The sequence below is a fragment of the Cervus elaphus genome, chromosome 19, assembly GCF_910594005.1.
Source record: "Cervus elaphus chromosome 19, mCerEla1.1, whole genome shotgun sequence".
Classification (NCBI taxonomy): domain Eukaryota; kingdom Metazoa; phylum Chordata; class Mammalia; order Artiodactyla; family Cervidae; genus Cervus; species Cervus elaphus.
In genome coordinates, this window is record NC_057833.1 from 65,008,258 (window position 1) to 65,030,198 (window position 21,941).

A 21,941-nucleotide genomic window follows, 5' to 3' on the forward strand; every position below is an offset into this window, starting at 1 on the left:
GAGGAACTAAAAAGCCTCTTGATGAAAGTGAAAGAGGAGAGTGAAAAAGTTGGCTTAAAGCTCAACATGCAGAAAACTAAGATCATGGCATCTGGTCCCATCACTTCATGGGAAATAGATGGGGAGACAGTGGAAACAGTGTCAGACTTTATTTTTTTGGGCTGCAAAATCACTGCAGATAGTGATTGCAGCCATGAAATTAAAAGATGCCTACTCCTTGGAAGGAAAGTTATGACCAACCTAGACAGCATGTTAAAAAGCAGAGACATTACTTTACCAACAAAGGTCCGTCTAGTCAATGGTATGGTTTTTCCAGTGGTCATGTATGGATGTGAGAGTTGGACGGTGAAGAAAGCTGAGTGCCGAAGAATTGATGGTTTTGAACTGTGGTGTTGGAGAAGACTCTTGAGAGTCCCTTGGACTGCAAGGAGATCCAACCAGTCCATCCTAAAGGAGATCAGTCCTGGGTTCTCATTGGAAGGACTGATGCTGAAGCTGAGACCCCAATACTTTGGCCACCTCATGCAAAGAGTTGACTCATTGGAAAAAACCCTGATGCTGGGAGGGATTGGGGGCAGGAGGAGAAGGGGACAACAGAGGATGAGATGGCTGGATGGCATCACTGACCCAATGGACATGAGTTTGAGTAAACTCCGGGAGTTGGTGATGGACAGGGAGGCCTGGCGTGCTGCGATTCATGGGGTCGCAAAGAGTCGGACACGACTGAGTGACTGAACTGAACTGAACTGAGTCTGTTAATTGTGCAAAAAGCATTGTATTTAAAAACAATATACATTTCTTAATTAAAAAGTACTTTATTGCTGAGAATCCCCTGGCAGTACAGTGGTTAAGACAGAGTTTTCACTGCTGTACGCCCTGGTTAGATCCCTGGTTGGGGGACTAAGATCCTGCAAGCTGGAGAGCGAAGCAAAAACAAAACAAAACAAAAAAACAAACTTTTCTGTCAAAAAAGGGCTAATGCTCATCTGACAATATGGGGTTGCCACACACCTTCAATTTGTAAAAAACGTAGTGTCTGCGAAGCACAGTAAAAAGAGGTATGCCTATATGCATATCAGACGAAGGACTAGTATCCATCTTAAAAAGCAGAGATATCACTTTGCCAACTAAGGACCATCTAGTCAAAGCTATGGTTTTCCCAGGAGTCATGTACGGATGTGAGAGGTTGGATCATAAAGAAGGCTGAGCACCGAAGAATTGATGCTTTCGAATTGTGGTGCTGAAGACTCTTGAGAGTCCCTTGGACTGCAAGGAGATCCAACCAGTCCATCCTAAAGAAATCAACCCTGAATATTCATTGGAAGGACTGATGCTGAAGCTGAAGTTCCAGTACTTTGGCCACCCGATGCAAAGAACTGACTCATTGGAAAAGACCCTGATGTTGGGAAAGATTGAGGGCAAGAGAAGAAGGGGATGACAGAGGATGAGATGGTTAGATAGAATCACTGACTCAGTGGACATGAATTTGAGCAAACTCTGGGAGATAGTGGAGGAAAGAGGAGCCTGGTGTGCTACAGTCCATGGGGTCACAAAGAGTCAGATACAACTTAGCAACAATAACAACATCATAGAGAAAATCTTACTACAATCGGTAAGAAAAAGATAAGCTGAGTTATAGAAAGATGGGCAGCAGGATTGTTAACTGAAGAATCAGACGTATATAACTGTACATTATATATAAAGATTCTAAACTTACTATCAATTATAGAAATTCAGAACAAAGCAACACAATAATTTTCACCTATTGGACGAGTAACATAGGGAAACAGGCATAGATTGGACTGAGTGGTCAGACTGATGCATAGGGCAATTTGGGAATTCCTGTCAAATCTTGAACCTGTAAAGATATGTGAACATGGGTGTTTGGGAATGTGTTAATAATGACACAAGGAGAGTGGAGGTGAATGAAGAAACTTTGTTACAGTGACACTTGTCCTGTCCCCCCAGTACCAGGAGATGCTCAAACCAGATACGGGTCAGACTCTGTAGAGGTCCACCAAGGCACCTGTCACTCCCCGGCCTTGACCTTTGTCCTGTGCCTCCCCTTCTGCACTGTGGGCAGGAGTCCAGGGACATGGAGAAGGTCAGCAACGTGTTATTTGCGTTTGCTCACCTGAATTCCATCAGTCCTCACTTTATAAATAAGTCCTCACTTCGAATGTCACTGTGAAAATTTAACTTTGCCAACTGGATTTGCTTTTTTAAACAGTTGCTTTATTTTTGCTTGCCATACCCTGAAATGAGGCAAGTCTGGTTTCTGATGGTTATTTATAAGCACTAGGTAGCTATTCTTATTTTTCTGGTTCCCAAATTGTAGATTTCCTGGCTCTGAACGTGGTGCACACATCCACGCTGTACTTTTTTTTTTTCTATCATGATTACACTGCCAAATTCATTGAAGAAATCAACGTTGCATTTCAAGGAAAGGCTTTGTTGTGCTCAGCCTTTCAAGGAAAACAGTGATCCAAGCAGTTGGCTATTGCTGGATCAGAAACAAACTGCGGAGCCTGGGAAGGGAGCCACAGTTGTGCAGAAGCAGGAGACAGTGCCCATCGGTTTCCTGGAGCCTTTTGTTCTAATCCTGCTGCGCCCGCCACACTTCTGTGGTGTAGCGGGAGAGCCGTGGTGTGTGGTCCAGGGGTCTCGCAGAGTCTTGATTCTGCTGCTAGCTATGTCTATAAGCCAGTTGTTTAATACCTTGGGGGCATCATGTTACGATCTGTAAAATGAGGGGTGGCTTGGACAGTTAGAGAAACTTCATAGTATCAAGGTTAAAGGCTTTGGCTTTGAATGCCTGAGTTTGAATCTTAGGCCACCACTTACCAGCTGTACAACCTGGGGAAAGTTACTCAACCTCTCTGATCCAGAGTCTTCTCATTTTTAAAGTGGAGATGGTAATAATGCATCCCTCAGGGGTGGTTTGGTAATTAAATGAGGATTCGTGTGGAATACATGAGACAATGTCTGGCATGAAATGTATGATCAGAGGAAGTTAGTGTCATTGTTATCATCGCTGTTAGCATTATTTCTGAAATAACTTCTGTCATTGTCTCGTCATCATCATCATCATCTTTAAGGGCTCTTTCAGCTAAAAAAAATCCTTTGAAACTGTTCTCAGAAAAGCAGGTTAAAAGTAGTGTTTAAATTGTAAAATACCCAGTGGGAAAGGTTTTGATAGCTGGGGAAGGACAGGCCGCAGGCTGGCCAGATGACAGCTGACTTGTCCTCAGCCTGACTTCAGCTGAGTTCCTCACTCACAGCTGTCTCTCTCCCCTGGGGTATTTTCTGTTCCCGTCTTACTGAATCGCTTGGCCACTCCCTCATTATCACTGTTGAGTCCATAATTGGTCAGTAAATCAAAAAAGTTGGTTTGTCCAGGGACTCATCTTTCAGGTGTATATACATGCTGCTGTTGGTTAGTCGCTAAGTTGTGTCCGACTCTTTGGCGACCCCGGGGACCGTAGCCCTCCTCTGTCCACGGGATTTTCCAGGCAGGAATACTGGAGTGGGTTGCCATGCCCTCCTCCGGGGGGGCTGTTAATCTCTTGCATTGGCAGACAGGTTCTTTACTGTGAGCGCCGCCATGAAGTCTCCCTAATTGCCCAAACCACAGTCCCTTTGCTTTACAGATCGTTACGTGATATCCTCAGGGATCTGGCTGAGGACACAGAGCTAACAGCAGAATCAGGACTCTAAAAGACCCCTGGACTGCATACACACCACGGGTCTTTTCACGGTACCACGCAAATGCATCCTCGGTCACTGCACCACCCATCTCTGCCTTCGCCAGCTTGGAGACATCACCAGCTTTCCACCCTGTAATTCAGTTGCAGGTGTCTGTTCTCTTTCTGCCTACGTTGTTTAGAGTTAAGACACTGATCTGTAGTGATAACGAAGTACTAATGATACTCCCTTTTTACTGGTATATGGGAACTGAACGTCATGAAGTTCTCATCCCACTCCCAAAGGAGCCAGACGGAAGCCCAGGAAGGGAGGCGGCTCTGTTAAATAGGAGTGTGACCCGCAGCGATGTGTTAAGTGAGTGAGGGAGAATTCACGTTTCTGGAATGTAACATAAATCACCCAGAAAAGTCCAGTCCAGAGCACTTGCATGGACTTAACAAAACAGACTGTAGGGATCTATTGGTATTTCTGATGTGAATAATCTCAGCCGTGATGCTGGCTGGCTGGCAGCCTCCGAGGCTATTTCCAGTTTTGCCAGAGCAGTGCTTTGCAGGAGAGATGCTCACTTTGAGGTTCGCTGCCCGGCGGGGTGAGACTCAGGAGGGTGTGTGGGCTGCAGACAGAGTAAGGGCAGAAAAAGTTTGCGAACCCACCTGCTCCAGAGAGGTGAACACCTTAGGAGCTGGTGTGATGGTGTTACTAGGAATTCCCCAAGAGCGAATATTTAAGGGCTCAGGGACCAAACGTCAGATGTGAGGGCTTCCCTGATAGCTCAGTTGGTGAAGAATCTGCCTGCGATGCAGGAGACCCTGGTTTGATTCCTGGATCAGGAAGATCTGCAGGAGAAGGGATAGACTATCCACTCCAGTATTCTGGGGCTTCCCTTGTGGCTCAGCTGGTAAAGAATCCCCCTGCAATGCGGGAGACCTGGGTTCGATCCCTGGGTTGAGAAGATCCCCTGGAGAAGGGAAAGGCTACCCACTCCAGTATTCTGGCCTGAAGAGTTCCACGGAATCACAGAGTTGGACACGACTGAGCTCCTTTCACTATCAGATGTGAAGACTGTAAGAAGTTTTGCTTTTCCGCTCCAATTTGGAGTAGTGACAACGAGTAAGAAGAAAAGATTTAATATACTTGAAGACAGATGACTCACTGATCCCACACTGTAAATATTTCAGCAGCTTTGCCCCATTTCTCTGTGTTACAGGTTTATTTTTGGAAGAGAAGTGACTGTACTGATGTCTGTGGCTAACGGGATGCTTAGTAAGGAGCTAAATCGGCAGCTTAATGAAAGTAGAGACAGGATCATGTTTTTCTTTTTTTGACTGAAATCAGCTTAAATAATTAAAACAAAAGGTTCTAGAACAAATCTATCCAATAGAAATATAATGTGAGCCATGGATCTTATTTAAAATACAAGTAGAGGAGGGATAATGTTTTTTGGATTGAAATAAGTTTAAAATAAAAAATTTAAGTAACTAAATTTAAAACAAAAGGTTCTAGAACAGACCTTGTCTGATAGAAATATAAGGTGAGCCATGAGTCTATTTTAAAATTTTCTGGTAGCGACATTAAAAAAAATTAAAATAGGTAAATCAATTTTAACATTGTATTTTATTTAACCCAGTATATTCGGAATATTATCAATTCAGCATGTGATCAGTAAAACACTCTGAGATATTTTACATTCTTTTTCTTTTTTCCACAAAGTCTTTGAAATCGTGTGTATTTCTCACACTTCCAGTGTATCTCAGTTCACACTAGCTGCATGTCAGATGAAAAAGGAAAGTGGCAAGGGAGGGAAGGAATGTTAGAGAAAACTTTTAAGATGCCTTATGAGCACAGAGATGCCTGTCAGGGCCTCACTGGCAGTCTCAAAGGCCATGCTTCCTGGTCCATTTCAATAAATAACATTGGCTGAATCAGGGAAGTCCTTTTCCTGCCTGGTTAATATCCATCTTTCTCTTCTTACGCAAACTGTCATTGATAGATGGCGTTTTTCTGGGTGAAAACACGATTTTTTGCCATGTTTCTTCTTTGTTCTATTACTTGTTCTATATCCGTTACCCATTATTCTACTTCTCATTCTCAGGCTTTTCCGCTCTTCCACTGAAATGCGTGAGAAGGCAGCTGGGAAGGATTTTATATGCGTGTGTAGACCCAGACATCATCAGGGACCCCCCTTTTTAATAGTGGGAACCAAAATGCCTCCTAAAAATCAGTCTCCTGAGGCATCATTGACTGCCCCCAGCCCATATCTTACATGGCAAAAAATAAACCAGAGAATGCTGATGACAATTTTGCATGCAAATTGGTGAGTGGGGCCCATGTGTACGATTTTCTATTTCCATGCACCAATTTGGGAGTTTGCACGTGAATGCGGTAATTGTTCATGCAAAGCTGAAAATGCAGGTGTGACGCCTTTTTTAGAGCTTGGGAGCTGTCTGGTCCTATCCTCATCTGAGTGCTGTTGAATCTTTTGTGATGTCATATACATAAGAATTTTATTTATTAAAAGGCGTTCGCATATATGGTACTTTGGTAAATCTTGCAAGTGGTTTATTGACTGCGCTGCTGACTGTGTGTCTCCACTGCAGCAAGAGGGGGGACCCACTGGTGTGCATCGCTGGTGTGTCTGGGAACAGTGCCTTTGAAACCACAAGTGGGCTTCCTTTGAGGGTAGACGTGGTACTAAGCCTGCAGAGAGAGAATGGGACTTATTCTGTCATAAACTCTTCTTTTTTTTCATGACTGAAGTACTGACATCCTATTTTTTCCAAATTTTGGTAAAGTTGCTCATTCGTGTCTGACTCTTTGCGACCCCATGGACTGTAGCCTGCCATGCTCCTCGGTCCATGGAGTTTTCCAGGCAAGAGTACTGCAGTGGGTTGCCATTTCCTCCAGGGGATCTTCCCGACCCAGGGGTCGAACCCAGGTCTCCCACGTTGCAAGAAGACGCTTTACCGTCTGAGCCACCAGGAAAGTTTTGGTAACGCACACAGCTAACATAAAACTTGACCCTTTGATCTATTTTTCTGTGTACAGTGTCATTAAGTACATTCGAATTGTTGGGCAACCATCACCACCATCCATCTCCAGATCTTATCTTCCTCAACTGAAATCCTATATCTGTTAAACACCAGTTCCCCGTTCTTCCCTTCCCCAAACCCTGGAAACCATCATTTACTTCCTGTCTTTATGAATCTATTCCAGGAATGACTCTACAACTTTATTTGTGTAGTGACTGAATTTTAGACATTTCTGTACGGAGCGTCTGTTGTTGTGGCACCGTTTGTAGGAAAGTTCACCTTTAGTGTATTGATTTTTATTTATTTTTTGCCCCGTGGCGGGCGGGATCTTAGTTCCCCAACCAGGGATCAGACACACGTCCCCTGTACTGCAAGTGTGAAGCCTTAACCTCTGGGCCACCGGGGAGGTCCCTAACTGTCATAAACTCTCAAAACTAGTCTGTGTGCCTGGAGAATTTTTATGCTTTTTGACAGTTTCCATAGTGTATTATTTTATATTATTATATGCTGAAATGTAAGGAAAAAAAAACTCTCCTAAGTAAAGACTTCATTGACATATTAACATAAAGCCCTGTTGCAGAGTGGAGTCCCATTATGGTAATGACTCAGGATAAAAAGAAATAGTAATATGCTCTTATGTCCCATGGAAATGCCAAACTGAAGTGCACTTATGCCCCTGGGGCACCACGCTTTTTGGGAAATTTCTCCTCCCCCCCCCATTTTATCCTGCTTGCGACTAGGATGCTGAGTCTCGGTGCCGTCTTTCGGCCACGTCTGCAAAGTGAGATTCTTGCATTCTTCCTTTGCTTCTGTTGTCGCTCAACCTTTGGTTCTTTCCCAGTGGTGGGTTTTTCATGTTTGGGAATTCCTGTGAGTCAGAGCAGCTTCTTTTTTTCTCCCTGCTGCTCTTGCATCTCCTGCTCCTGCTGGAGCGGGCAGAGGAAACAGGGCTGGGGGATGGAGGCTCAGTCCTCTCTGCTCGGGCGGCTGAGGGGCGGCTGCAGCCGGCGCTGTTGGTTGAGAGAAGGTTTCCTGGAGAGGCCCGGTGGTGATGGTCACGCAGCAGCGTTAGTGTACTTGGAACTGTTGAACTGTACACTGAAATAGGGTTACAGTGGTAAATTTTTATGTATGTTTTACCATGATTAAGAAAAAAATAAACTCCCTCTGGGTTTTACCCTGGGTGATGGTTTTTTAGGACTTATTATGGTTTCTTTCATCGTGTTTGTGGTTGTTCAGTTAATCAGTCGTGTCCGACTCTTTGGGATCCCATGAGCTGCAGCACGCCAGGTTTCTCTGTCCTTCACTGTCTCCTGGAGTTTGCTCAAACTCATGTCATCTTGGTATCATCTTGGCTAATTTACTTGGAGCCCAGAGTGTGCGGCACCTCCGAGTGGCTGCAGGGGGCAGTTTGCCTTGGCCTTCCTTTGGTAGAAAAAGTCTGGTGTGGTCATGACGGGGGTGGTGACCGGATCAGCCAGTGGAGGAATTCTTCATTTAGTGATGACTGTTAATGAGCCTTCTCCAGGCCAGCTTGTTGGCGAACAAACCCAGCCTTGCCTGGCAGAACTCTTGCCTGGCAGAACTTATTTATTGGGAAGGACAGAAAAAGATTAAATGAATAATTTGTTTAATTGAAACAGTGATAAATGTTAAGCAAATGCTTAATAAGTAATTATAAGGGCAGTGCCATCCCGCTCATATGTGAGCTCAATATGTAAGTTTACATTTTCCAGTAGCCACATTTAAAACAGGTAGAAACAGGTGAGATTCACTTTAATATATTTTATTTAATCCTCATATATTCCAAATATTGTCATTTCAGTATGTTAGCAGTAAAAAACAACTTCTTAGCCTAGGTGTCTTGCATTCTTATTTTCATGCTAAGTCATTGAAATCTCATGGACATTTTACACGTGTGGCACATTCAATTCAGACCAGCCACATTTTCAGCCTTGAAGATTTTCTGTGCTGATTACTTTTATACCAGGTCTTGAGACTTCTATCATAGAAATCCATATAGGGTCTCATTTACATTCTAAATAGTTTCATTTCCATATTGTTTGTACATATTCATTAGAGGCTGGTCTTTGATGCAATCAGTTTATTGTAGTCTCAGAATCAAAAGAGGACTTCCAGGAGTGTCAGCTATAGAGTTATCACGCTCAATTAGGAAAAGGGGCATAAAATACTGATAATTAGGTTCCTTCTGACTCATGCTAAGCTGTTTTTGGGTCTGGTGTGAATGAGTTTGGTTAAAAGTTTGAAGACTTGGTAATCCTTTGTGTCTTCTCTATACAAAGTACATTTAAGTGTGTGAAATATTTTATTAATACTGTGGGTTCAGCGTCTAGCTGGTTGCTTTTGATATATGAGCACCCCCACTGTGAGATCTAAGCTGCACCGTGCCTGGTATTGTTTTGTTTTTAATTATTTATTTTATATTGGAGTATAGGCGATTAGCAATGTTTAAGTGGAGAGCAAAGGGACTCAGCCATACGTAAACATGTATCCATTCTCCCCCAAACTCCCCTCCCATCCAGGCTGCTCCTGTGGTCTGTGGGATCCTCCCGGACCAGGGGTCGAATCCATGCCTCCCGCATGGGGGATTTGTCACCACTTGTGGACTGGTGACCCCATCTCAGAACTCCTTGGATGCGCATCTGTTGTTCTGTCAGTTATTGCTGCTTGACCTGTAGAAGCCTAGGTTCCTGAAAGCTTGAAGAAGTGCTTTTAGTCCTACTGAGATTTCCCTCTTGAGTTTATCTGTGATGTAGTTAAGGTGTTAAGAACTGTGTTTTAGGAAAGCAGGTTGCTGATTGCCTGGGGCCAGGGGAGAGAGGAATGGTGAATAAGTGCTTAATGGACTTGCAGTTGCCTCATTTCAGAACTAGATACAGGCGATGGTCGTATAACATTGTAAATATATGTAAATGCCCCGACTCTTTCACTTTAAATGAATGACTTTATGTTAAGTGGATTTCAGTCCAATTAACAGAACATAAAAGAATAAATAGTGTTTTGATGGTGTGGTCTTCTGAGTCTGGAGTGTGTGTTTCTTTTTGTTTTGCTTTGTTTCAGAAACACGAATTTGTTGATAAAAAGTTGACAAAACTTTGAATTTGAAGACCCTAAGATGGACGTTTGATGCCCCAGATTTAGAAATGATACCAAAGACATGGACTGCAAACCTTGTCTTAAAACGCAAATGTGTGAAAAACCCCGCATCGAGCATTAATTGACTTTTGTGTTTTGCTGAATTGGTTCTACTGCGAAGCCAGGCAGATTAATATTACAGAAATGGTGGCCTTCAAGGAACTTAGAGGGAAAAAAAGGATTTGGTTGAACAGTATCCTTATCAGCCTCACCTGAGCGGGTGCTGACCCTCCGGAGATGGTGTCTGTCTCTCGTTGGGCTCCTGATACTGACAGATACTGACAGATCCATTAGTGGATGTAATTAGAAAAGCAAAGTCAGACTTGGAGTAATCGGGTTAAAGCACAAAGATCGCCGGGCACGATCGTGGGGGCTGTTGCAGCTGGGCGTGGCTGGCCTGCTGCGGAGACTTAAGTCAGATGTGAGGTCATTGGTCATTGTGCACACGCTTTCTTTCTTGTGTTGGAAGCTGGTGTGTGTGTGTGTGTGTGTGTGCTGAGTCACTTCAGTCGTGTTCAACTCTTTGCGACCCCATGGACTGTAGCCCGCCAGGCTCCTCTGTCCGTGGGATTCTCCAGGCAAGAACACTGGAGTGGGTGGCCGTCCTCCTCCAGGGGATCTTTCCTTCCCCATAAGGAAATTTGAAGCAGCAGCAACATCGCTTTGGCTCTTCTGCAGATGTCTGAAAGGCCTCGTTTCCAGGGAGTCAGTGGGGCTGCAGAATGTTTTTGTTAAACAAACATAGTCATAGCGAAAGCAATCTACTTTATCCCAGGAGTGTTAAGAAATATGTGGTTTTGTGGATTATGCTTTTCCCCCTGTTTCATTCCTTTCTTTAAAAAAAAAAAAAGAAAAAAACTTCTGGAATAATGGTGTATTTATTCATACGGAATTATGTTCTAAACACTGAAGAGCAAAACAGTATTTCAAAAGACCTTTGGACTCTCATGTTACCCAAAATACCTTTCCAGCAGTTTTGATTTTTAAAAAAGCCTCTTATTGGTAATTGAATGAGGACAAAGCAAAGGTTTCCAAGGGATTTGAAATGTAGTTATATGGTCCTAATCTCTTTGTTCACATCTACATCAGTATAGAAAAGGGAGGAATTGGGGATTAACATATACACACTACTACATATAAAATAGCTTACCAACAAGGACCTACTATATAGCACAGGGAAGTATACTCAATACTTTGTAATAACCTATAAGATAAAAGTGAAGTCGCTCAGTCGTGTCCGACTCTTTGCGACCCCATGCCTGTAGCCTACCAGGCTCCTCTGTCCATGGGATTTTCCAGGCAAGAGTACTGGAGTGGATTGCCATTTCCTTCTCCAGGGGATCTTCCTGACCCAGGGATTGGACCCGTGGTCACCCCTCGGCAGTGTCACCGTTTGGGATGAGAAGGAGGAGGGGGCATCTGTCCTCCTATGTTCATCAAGTGCCCCAGCCAGCCTCCACAACCTACCAGGTCTTGGCTCTGGGCCATGTGTGTTAGTCACTCAGTCTTGTCTGACTCTATGTGACCCCGTGGCCTGTAGCTCACCAGGCTCCTCTATCCCTGGAAATCTCCAGGCAAGAATACTGGAGTGGGTGACCATTTACTTCTCCGGGGGATGCTCCCAACCCAGGGATTGAACCTGGGTCTCCTGCCTTGCATGGAGATCCTTTACCGTTTGAGCCACCAGGCAAGCTGTGTGGGTTTGAAAATGAAATGGGACTTACTTGCCAAAGCTGAGTATTAGGAGAGTTTCTACAAAGGTCAAGAATTTTGAGTTCTTGGGGGTAAGAATTAGACAAGTTCTGGCACCATTGGACCCCCCGAACCCCTTGGTAACAATCTGACTGGGAGGACAGGTGGGATTCCCTCTCCTGGTGAGGTGGGACTTCCACCTCCTTGTCCATCCCTAGCTCTGTCTCTTGCTTACCCTATCCATTGGGCCCTGGGGGCCTCAGATCCTGGCCTTGGGTCTGTCCCAGGCCCACTGCAGGTAACAGGATGAGACCCAGCCCCTGCTCGGGCTGGAGAACTGGGCTTTTGCACGGCGGCGGGACGATGCCCCATGTGGCATGGAGTTGGCTTCCCGAGCATGGGACCCCGGCTTGCAGACCGATCGCTGTTGGTGAAGTCTGTGAAACAGGGCAGTTTAGAAAGTGGGGAGGAAAGTCTGACCTTCGAGTGGGTGTCGGGCCCTAGCCCGGAGAGTCACACTGGCCAAGACGGTCCCATCGGGGCTCTCTCCTTCAGCAGTGAGGTTTTTGGATAAGTGCATCCCCATATCTCGGGCTGTGCTGAGTCTCCGTGGCTGTGCGTGGGCCTCCTCCAGGGGTGGCAAGCAGGGCTCCTCTGGCGTTGTGGTGCGTGGCTTCTTGTTGCAGTGACTCGGCGTGTTGCAGAGCGCCAGCTCTGGGGTGCTTGGGTTTCGGTGGTCGCAGCTGGTTAGGGTTAGGGTTAGGGTTTTGCTGGAGGGCGCAGGCTCGGTAGTTGGGACATGCGGGCTTAGTTGCTCCGACGTATGGGGGATCTTCCCAGAGCAGGGATGGAGCCCGTGTCCCCTGCATGGGCCCATGGACCCTTAACCACCAGGCCACCAGGGAAGACCTTCAGTGGTGAGTTTCACCCGGCCACACCAGCGACAGGTTCTTTTCCCCCATCTTTCCGTCTCTCCACCTGCCCGCCCGCCCATGTGGTTGTTCCTTCTCCTTTTGGCTCTGGTCGGGAGGACCCTTTCAGTTCACATTGGAAATATTTATTCTATTCTCCAATGTCACTTTCTAGTTAGAAACTTACAGCTTAGTCTCCAGCTTGAAATAATGATATCGTTGCATTTGAAAGTTGGACACTCTGAAAGGAATGGCCTGTCAGGGGTCTTTGTTTTCAAAAGGAAGAACCCAAGAGACAGGATGGGAATTACATGAGTCGCCCGAGGTTATGTAATTTGTAAACGAAATCAGGCAAATATTACAAAACAAAAATAGTGGAGAGGTTATTCTGGTGGGAGGGGTGAGAAAAATAGACCAAGAGGCCATGTTTGGTATGTTCATCCAAACACATAAGTCAGTCTTTCATTTATTTTCCCAGAAATAATATTGGGGAATTGGTCACTTTATAGGAACAGGGCTTTTTTTTTTTTTTTTTTAAGGTTAAGGTTCAAAAAGAAACATGGAATTAAGGCCTTTAACCGTATTTACAATAGGGCCTTTTTTTATTGCCATAAGATGGTTTAGATTCATTTTTATTTGTTTTTTAACCATGAAGATCAACTTACTTTGACAGCATGCATACCAAAAATTAAAACCATAAAATCCCTGAGTTTTGACAGGAGATGCATCTTTAGATTTGGAGATAAAAATTTTAAAGGTGTTATGTTTTATTCAGGAGGCATTTAGCTGTAAAGTGGTTGATTGACTAATATTTTTAGTGCCCTGGTTCGGAGGGTGGAGATGAAGGGGTGTGGGGGGGTGGGGAGGTTCAGGGTCCCAGGGCTGAACCGTCCTCAACGTCTGCAGCCAACCAGGCCCCATGGCCAGCTGTCTGTCCACCGCTCCCCACGCTACTGGGCTCGGCCGTTTTGAGCTTCATCAATTACATGTGCGTCATCCCATGTGATTCTTACATTGATTCTGTGATAGAAGTAATCTCTGTTTTATAAGCAGAAACTGACCATTCACACGTCTGGGGTTGAGGCCAGTGAGGAACGTAGCTGATCCTAGCATCCCAAGGCTTCTAAGTGCATCAACTGCTTTTATTTATTTATTTTTTAATTATAGGATGATGTGTAAGAGGAAACACATACATATTATTAACATTTTGGTACAGGCTTACTTTATCATTGCAGAAAGAGTCTGAGATACTTGAAACATTTACCAAATACCAACCTGTAGAGCCTGACTTTAAGGTCTCATCTTGGATGACTCACAGATGCTCTTTATGTACAGTTTCTTCAAAGAGGAGGGTGGTCTCCTTGCTGTATGGTATTTTTAGGTTTGATGGTTATTATAAAATTACCCTCCAGAAAGGTGGCTCAGAAGGTGAAGAATCTGCCTGCAATGTGGGAGACCCCACTTCGATTCCTGGGTTGGGAAGATCCCTTTGGAGGAGGAAATGGCAGCCCACTCCAGTATCCTTGCCTGGAGAATCCCATGGACAGAGGAGCCTGGCGGGCTACGGTCCACGGGGTTGCAGAGAGTCCGACATGACTTCTTCCGAGGTGCTACCATCCAGGAAGGCTTACTCCAGCCAAAAGTCCATTCAGGTTTTTTAAATGAAACACGCAATGTCTGTGTGTCACACGCACGCTTCTGTTGCTTCGTCATCTGACAGCGGGGGAAACACACCCCTGCTTCCCTATACGCAGGCCCACTCCCGTCGTTTGCAGGGCCCCAGACAAGAATGCGAGAGAGGCGGAACTGGGCCGGCACTCGGGTGAGGCAGGCGAGGCAACGTGTTTTAGAAAGAGGCGATCCAGAACAGTACCCTCCCGAGCTGTATTGGAGCTTGAGGCAAAAGGAAAATCGATAATACTGATCCTATCTTTATTAACGTTTCTGATAGTGTGTTCAGGGTGGACTGCGGGCATTAACTTTCACTTTTTAGCATATTGCATTCAATGTTGATTTGTCTTGGTTGCTGAGTTTTTGGCTCCCCTTGAATTTTGCACCTGCAGCAGTGTCTCCTCACCTGCTCTCTGCTGGTTTCTCTGCCGCCCTGGGCCTGGGGTGTGCGTAGATTGGGGAGGGGGCCTGTGGCTTCCAGGGGCAGGGACTGCCAGGGTCTCGGCTGTGTGGGGTTGGAGCGCGAGTCACAGGGTCACAGGGGGGTGTGTGCCCTCAGACCCAAAGGGTCTCTGTCCCGTGGAGGAACGCCAAAGGGAAACTATCTGGAATATCACTCCTGTTGTTCAGCTACTGAGTCATGTCTGACTCTTTGCGACTCCATGAACTGCAGCACGCCAGGCTCCTCTGTCCTGCACTGTCTCCCTGAGTTTGCTCAGATCCATGTCCATTGAATTGGTGATGCTGTCTAACCCTCTCATCCTCTGCCACCTCCTTCTCCTTTTGCCTTCAGTCTTTCCCAGCATCAGTGTCTTTTCCAGTGAGCCAACTCTTCACATCAGGTGGGCACAGTATTGGACTTAGGCTTCAATGTCCTGAAGGGATTGTGAATACATGGGGGAAAAAAAAAGTGAAAGTGTTAGTCACTCAGTGAGTCCAACTCTTTGCAACCCCTGAGTGACTGAGTTAGGGACTCAGTCGTATCCAACTCTTTGCAACCCCATGGACTGTAGCCCACCAGGCTCCTGTGTCTATGAATTTCCAAGCAAGACTACAGGAGTGGGTGGCCGTCTCCTTCTCCAGGAGATCTTCCCAAGCCAGGGATAGAACCCAGGTCTCCTGCATTGCAGGATTCTTCACCAGCTGGGCCACCAGGGAAGATGTATGAGGCTCCAGTTCTGATGCAGTAGGTCTGGGGTGAGGCTTGAGAGTCTCCATTTGTAGTGACTCTGGGTGCAGCCTCTGTTGCCGCACAGAGGGGCGGGCGTACACGAACCCTGCTCCAAAGCTAGGGTCCCGGGCAGGGGCACCCTTGGCCCACTAGGTTTCTGTGCCTGGGAGCACATTCTTTCCAGACTTACCTTCAAGTCTTGTTTTGTTCTGTTTTTTTTAATAAATCTGACAGCGTATCTAGAACTACTCTTAAAGGGAAACATTGCATTCTTTCCAGCTCTCTCCATCAGCCTTATCTTTGTTAGTGTCATCATGGCAGTTTCTCCAGGATGACGGTCATTTGCTTTAGCATAAACCATTGCTGTAGATTTTCTTTTCCTATAAATTTCGTGTGTGATGTGTGGAATGAGAACTATAGTGTCTGACTTTAAGTGCATTCTTAAGTACCCTTAGATTTCATCTTTATTCTGTTTTTAAAGTAACACATTATTTTTTAAAATTCATAAAATTTTTAAATAATATTTTTATGTATAAAGAAGAAAATTAAAATGTCTCCTCAGCCCTCCACCCAAACAATTGCTGTGGATGGTAATAGTGTTGAAAGTACAAAATAAAGTAAAATCTACCTTTCCATCCTCCCCTCCCTACTCCAGTCTCTCCAATATTGATGCTTTTGTGGTTTCTTCCAGAAAAAGAGATTTTTATTCATCTCTATCTATTCTCCCATTTTTTTATATGTTAGTATCCTGTGATAAATACTGCTAGACCCCTTGTCTCTTAACTTAGTCATGGATCTCGGACACATTTTCATTAGCATGTAATCCTCTTAACGGCTCATAGGATTCATCACTGGGGTGTCCCCAGTGTTGAGCTCACCCTACAATGAAGAGTGCTTTGGCTCTTAGTTTCTGCAGTAATCCCGTGGTGAACATCTTTGCCCGTGCATCTTGAGACACATTTATGTGTCCAGCATAGGCATCATACCCAGTGGTGAGGCTGTTGGACGAAGGGTGAATGCACTTTTAAGATTGAAGGCAGATACCACATGACCCTCCACACAGGTTCTCCCATCAGCCACGATGAGCGAGACTGTTTCCCCAACATTCTTGCCCACGATGAATATCACAGAATGAAAAGGAGGAAAAAAATCTATTCAAATAGCAATAAAATATAAAATAACTAGAAGAGACTTCATAACTATGCGGTATCTATGTGAAAAAAAATTGTAATATGCATCTGAGGGACCCCCAAAAAGTCTTGAATAAATGAAAGTCATGCCGGGTTCTTGGATGGAAACTTGTAGCATGATGAAAATATCCATTCTCGGGATGTTGACATTGTTAACTTTCTGTAAAATATTGGTTGGCTTCAATTTCCAATTCCTATGGATTAAAAAGAAAATCAAATAGTCTGAGGGGAGAGTGATAGGAATTTGAGATTAATATATCAAACTGCTATATGTAAAATACATCAACAGGGACCTACTCTGCGGCACAGGGAACTGTATTCAGGATCGTGTAATAACCTGTAATGAGACAGAATTTGAAAAAGAACAGATATATAGAGATATGTATAACTGAATCACTTTTCTATACACCTGAAACTAACAAAATGTTGTAAATTAACTGTTTTTCAATTAAAAATGAATAAAAAGAAGAAAGTCCATTCTCTGTCAGCTGTAATGTGAACATGATCTGATAAAAATAGCAGCAAGATTTTTTTTGAGGGGTAATTTGATGAGCTTATTTTAAAGACCACTTGGAAAAACAAATAAACAGAAAGATTCAGAAAACAAACAGGGAGATAGGAAAATTCAGAAAATAATGTGACCAGAGTTTAAAACATAATATAAAATTTTTAAAACGTGTATAACATTTATATAAAACATAATATAAAAATTATTAGAATAGATTAATGGATCACAGGTATAGATTTAAATATACTTAGGAATATAATATATGATAAAGACAACATCTCAAATCAGGAAAAAATGGATAAACTGGGAGTGGATGGGAAACGTTGAATTCATATTTCACAAATTCCTAATGGAGCAAAGATTCACATGTAAGAAATGAAATATTACTGTAGGAATTCAGCAGAGAATTGTTTTATAATACAGGTTTGTTCTGTGACCTAAAACTTAGAAGCTCCTGAAGGCAAGATTGACAAATTCAACTTCATTAAAAAAAATTCTTCATGGCAAAACTCATGTTATGCAAAGTCAAAAGACAAACGAATTGAGAGGTATTTGCAACTGTTATCATATATAAGAACTGGATTTCTTAATATATTAAGAATTACAAACCAATAGATCAATAACCCAGTTGACAACTAGGCAAAAATTATGAATTAACAGAAAAGACAACATAAATAGCATTTAAACGTGAAATGTTTAATGTTAAAGTACAAATTACATAACAAGAGAAATATAAATTACCACCTTCTAGGAATCATTTTTTCACTGTGACAATAGCCAGGGCACGGGGGAAAGAAATGGGCTTCCCAGGTGGCACTAATGGTCAGGGACCCCCCTACAAAAGCAGGAGACGTAGGAGATGCAGCTCTGATCCCTGGGTCGGGAAGGTCCCCTGGAGGAGGGCATGGCAGCCCACTCCAGTGTTCTTTCCTGGAGAATCCCCGTGGACAGAGGAGCCTGGCGGGCTACAGTCCTTGGGGTCACAAAGAGTCAGGCAGGACTGAGCGGCTAGCACAGTTGATAAAAATGGATAAAAAGTTGGATTGTAAACATTATTCTACCGTTTGTGTAAAAAAATGAGATACGTAAACTTATTTACTTGTGTACAAATTTAGCGATTGTTAACATGTATACCAAAAAATGGATAGTATTGATTGTCTCTAGAGAAAAAAAAAATCTAAGTCATGGGGATTGGGCAGGGATGTACACTTTTCACTTGAATCTGTTAACTTTTGAATGTTGTCTGCCCTTCTCAAAAAGACTTTAAAATCATTCAGTAGGTGAAAAACACTTATTTTGATATGCAGAACTCCAATCTTGAGTTAATTTGAGTGTCCTTTCAAATAGTGATTACCCTTTTATGCTTTTTAGACAATTACCTTTGCCCATTTTTCTTTTCTTTCCTTTTTTTATTGTTTGTTTTTCAGATTAAGGAAATAACCCCTTTATATTAAGTGGCTTATCAGTGTTGTTCCAGTTTGTCTTTGGACTTTGTTTTGCTCCTGCTTTTTGCTACACAGCAGTTTTATATTTGTATGCAGCTGTCATCGTCTTCTGATCCTCCTCCTCCTTCTTTTCCTTCTTTCTTATGTTTTGAGGGGGTGGAAGTGACTTTTCCAGTGTGATCTCTGGGAAGTTTGGCTCTAGATTCAGTTCAGTTCAGTCACTCAGTCGTGTCCGACTCTTTGCGACCCCATGGACTGCAGCACGCCAGGCCTCCCTGTCCATCACCAACTCCTGGAATTTACTCAAACTCATGCCCACTGAGTCGGTGATGCCATCCAACCATCTCATCCTCTGTCGTCCCCTTCTCCTCGCACCTTCAATGTTTCCCAGCATCAGGGTCTTTTCCAGTGAGTCAGCTCTTCGCATCAGGTGGCCAAAGTATTGGAGTTTCAGCTTCAACATCAGTCCTTCCAATGAATATTCAGGATTGATTTCCTTTAGGATGGACTGGTTGGATCTCCTTGCAGTCCAAGGGACTCTCAAGAGTCTTCTCCAACAACACAGTTCAAAAGCACCAATTCTTCGGAGCTCAGCTTTCCTCACAGTCCAACTCTCACATCCACACACAACCACTGGAAGAGCCATAGCCTTGACTAGACGGACCTTTGTTGGCAAAGAAATGTCTCTGCTTTTTAATATGCTGTCTAGGTTGGTCATAGGTTTTCTTCCAAGGAGTAAGGCTCTAGATTGAAACTATCCAGTAGTCAGTGCCTATGGGTGAGTTTGAAATGAACCAGCTGTTTGTAGGTTTCCCTGAAGATGGTAGTTGAGAAGGGGACAGGCTCTTGAGTGGGAGGTGACCTGGAGATTTTCTGCTGGGCTGAGTGGCACGGGGTGTGGGTGGGGCAGGGTGGCCAGATCGGTGGGTCTCTGATGGGCCTCCCCCCTCTCTTTCCTGCAGCTGAGCTCCCGAGGGCCTCTGCCGTGAGGCTGGCCTCCCTCCTCGACCTGCCCGCCCAGCTGCTGGAGCTGTACCAGCAGGGCTTCTCGCTGGCGGCCCTGCACCCCTTCGTGCAGCCGACCGCCGAGAGGGAGAAGACGCCCCTTGAGCACATCTTCAGGGCCATCTTGATCAAGAAGACCGACAGGTAAGGCCCCTGAGGGAGGGTGCTCACCATAGCATCACCAGGTGCTTGGGAGTGCGTTGGATGGAGGAGGGGATGGGAAAGGGTTAGGGTGGGGGCGTGTGTGTTTGGGCGGCTGCCCTAGTGCCTGAGACAGTAAAGAATCTGCCTGCAATGTGGGAGACCCAGGTTCAATGCCTGGATCTGGAAGATCCCCTGGAGGAGGGCATGGCAGCCCACTCCAGTATTCTTGCCTGGAGAATCCCATGGACAGAGAAGCCTGGTGGGCTACAGTCCATGGGGTTGCAAAGAGTCAGACACAACTAAGTGACTAAGCCCCACACGTGTCTGTTTAGAGTTTACCTCTGTTTCCAGGGCCTCTGCCCTCTGATGGGTTAAGGCCAAACATTAGACAACTGAAGAGTTTCATAGTGTCCTGCAGCTGTCCACACCAGGAGACATAAGTAGAGAATTCATTTTACAGCCTTTTCTCCTTTTAATTTACTGGATTACACTCAGCTAGAAAAGTGTCTCCTTGAGGATGTGTACTCCCAAAATGAAGCAGCTAGTAAAAGTATAATACTGTTAATCTGAAAAGCATGGCTGGAGAACACACTAATTTTGGTTAAAGGCTGTATGCAAATTTTATGTCTTCCCCCAAACTCTAAAAATACTTGAACATTCTGTCAGTACATTCTATCAGTCCCTTGGGAGGAAACACAAAATTCACTTGAATTAAATGCTGTGATTGATTTGGTCTTGATTTGGATTTTCAAGACTCGGACCGATGTTTTTCAATATGGCTTGTCCAGTAATGCTTGCTCTTATACTCTTATTGGGTCTAATTAGGAAATGAAGAGGTGGAGATTTTTTTTTCAAAAGGAGCTGTATGAATTTTAAGTGCTTTTAAAAAAATGATGAAGGGGCACGGAGGGATAAGTTAGGAGTTTAGGGTTAACATGTACATACTTCTGTATATAAAATATGGCTTCCTGCATTGCTGTAACAGTAAAGAATCTGCCTGCAATGCAGGACCCTGGGTTTGATCCCTCGGTCAGGCATGGCAACCCACTCCAGACTTCTCGCCTGGAGAATTCCATGGACAGAGGAGCCCGGTGGGCTACAGTCCATGGGGTCACAAAGAGTCAGCCACTACTGAGCGACTGGCACTTTCACTTTCACATATAAAATAGACAGCCAACAAGGGCCTACTGTATAGCACAGGGAACTCTACTGAAGATTTTATAATTACTTATAAAGGAAGAAATCTGAGAAAGAATATACAAAGAATCTATGTATACGTGTATATGTAAAACTGCTGTAGGCTTGACACTAATACAACATTGTAAATCAACTTTACTTCAGTTTAAAATGAATAAATCAAAACAGTGAAGATGGGCTCGAAAACGCATTATACTTCTGCTGCTTTCGTGAAAGTAAAAATGAAAAGCTTGGCAAAGGAGATCGGATCTGACTTTTGGCCAGTTATTAGGCGGGGAGTGACAGCTTGTGCTGTGTTTTTAAAAAAGAAACAGTAGGACAGCTGTCCGTCTTTCTCTCTTGCTTTGCCTGCTGAGCAGACGTTTGGCTGGTGATCTCAGGAGGGCCAGCTGGGAGACCAGAGGCTGTGTGACAGAGACCCACCCCTCTTTCCTGGCCAGCAGAGTTCTTCAGCTTCTCACAGCTGATGGAGCCCTGTGTCAGTGTGTGTTAGAATCTGAAGTGAAAGGGGACGTCCGCCTCTGCTCCTGCCCAGAATTACCGTGGTTTCTGCAGAGCGAAACGTGTCTCAACATCTGCTCTTTTTGCGTGTTGCTTGCTTCGTGTTGAATGGCAGTGGGTCAATATCTGGTCAGTCACAAGATGGAATTGTTCTGGGAGCCCTAGTGGTTTTAAGGCCCTCTGACACACAGGGCGTGCATGGTAACAGTAGGTCGCATTCATTGGGCGCTCACTCTGTGCCAGGCTTTGTAAGCATCGAGCATCCTCACAGTCAGTCTATGAAGTAGTACCTGTTCTCAGGTACCAGTGAGGCAGGTACAGTTTGCATATGCGGAAGCTGAGGCTCAGGCCTGGAGGTAGCTATCAAGGAGGCAGAGACGGCAGCCAGCACCCTGCCAGGCTCTTAGCCCTGACGTGAGGCGCCTGCTGCGTCCCCGCACCCAGGATTCCTGTGGCTGACCTCTTCATGAAAAAAGCGGAAGGGGGCATCTTTGAATTTTAGATGAGGTGGTAATTTTAATGCTCTACCTTTTCTCCGTATCAGAATTTCAGAAAAGAGACAAAATAAGAGCAACTTATCTTGTGTCTTCCTGGTTACCTAAGGCATTCACTGGGC

At 44.5% G+C, this 21,941-nt stretch overlaps 1 protein-coding gene across 2 annotated transcripts in view; it reads left to right on the forward strand.

The window, feature by feature from the left end:
* Positions 1–21,941, forward strand: part of RFTN1 (raftlin, lipid raft linker 1) — a 212,642-nt gene that overhangs the window by 66,315 nt on the left and 124,386 nt on the right. For both annotated transcript variants that reach the window (XM_043873589.1, XM_043873588.1), the window contains exon 3: positions 19,441–19,627. In XM_043873589.1, the coding sequence (XP_043729524.1) occupies positions 19,441–19,627 (187 nt within the window). The remainder of the gene's footprint in view (positions 1–19,440; positions 19,628–21,941) is intronic.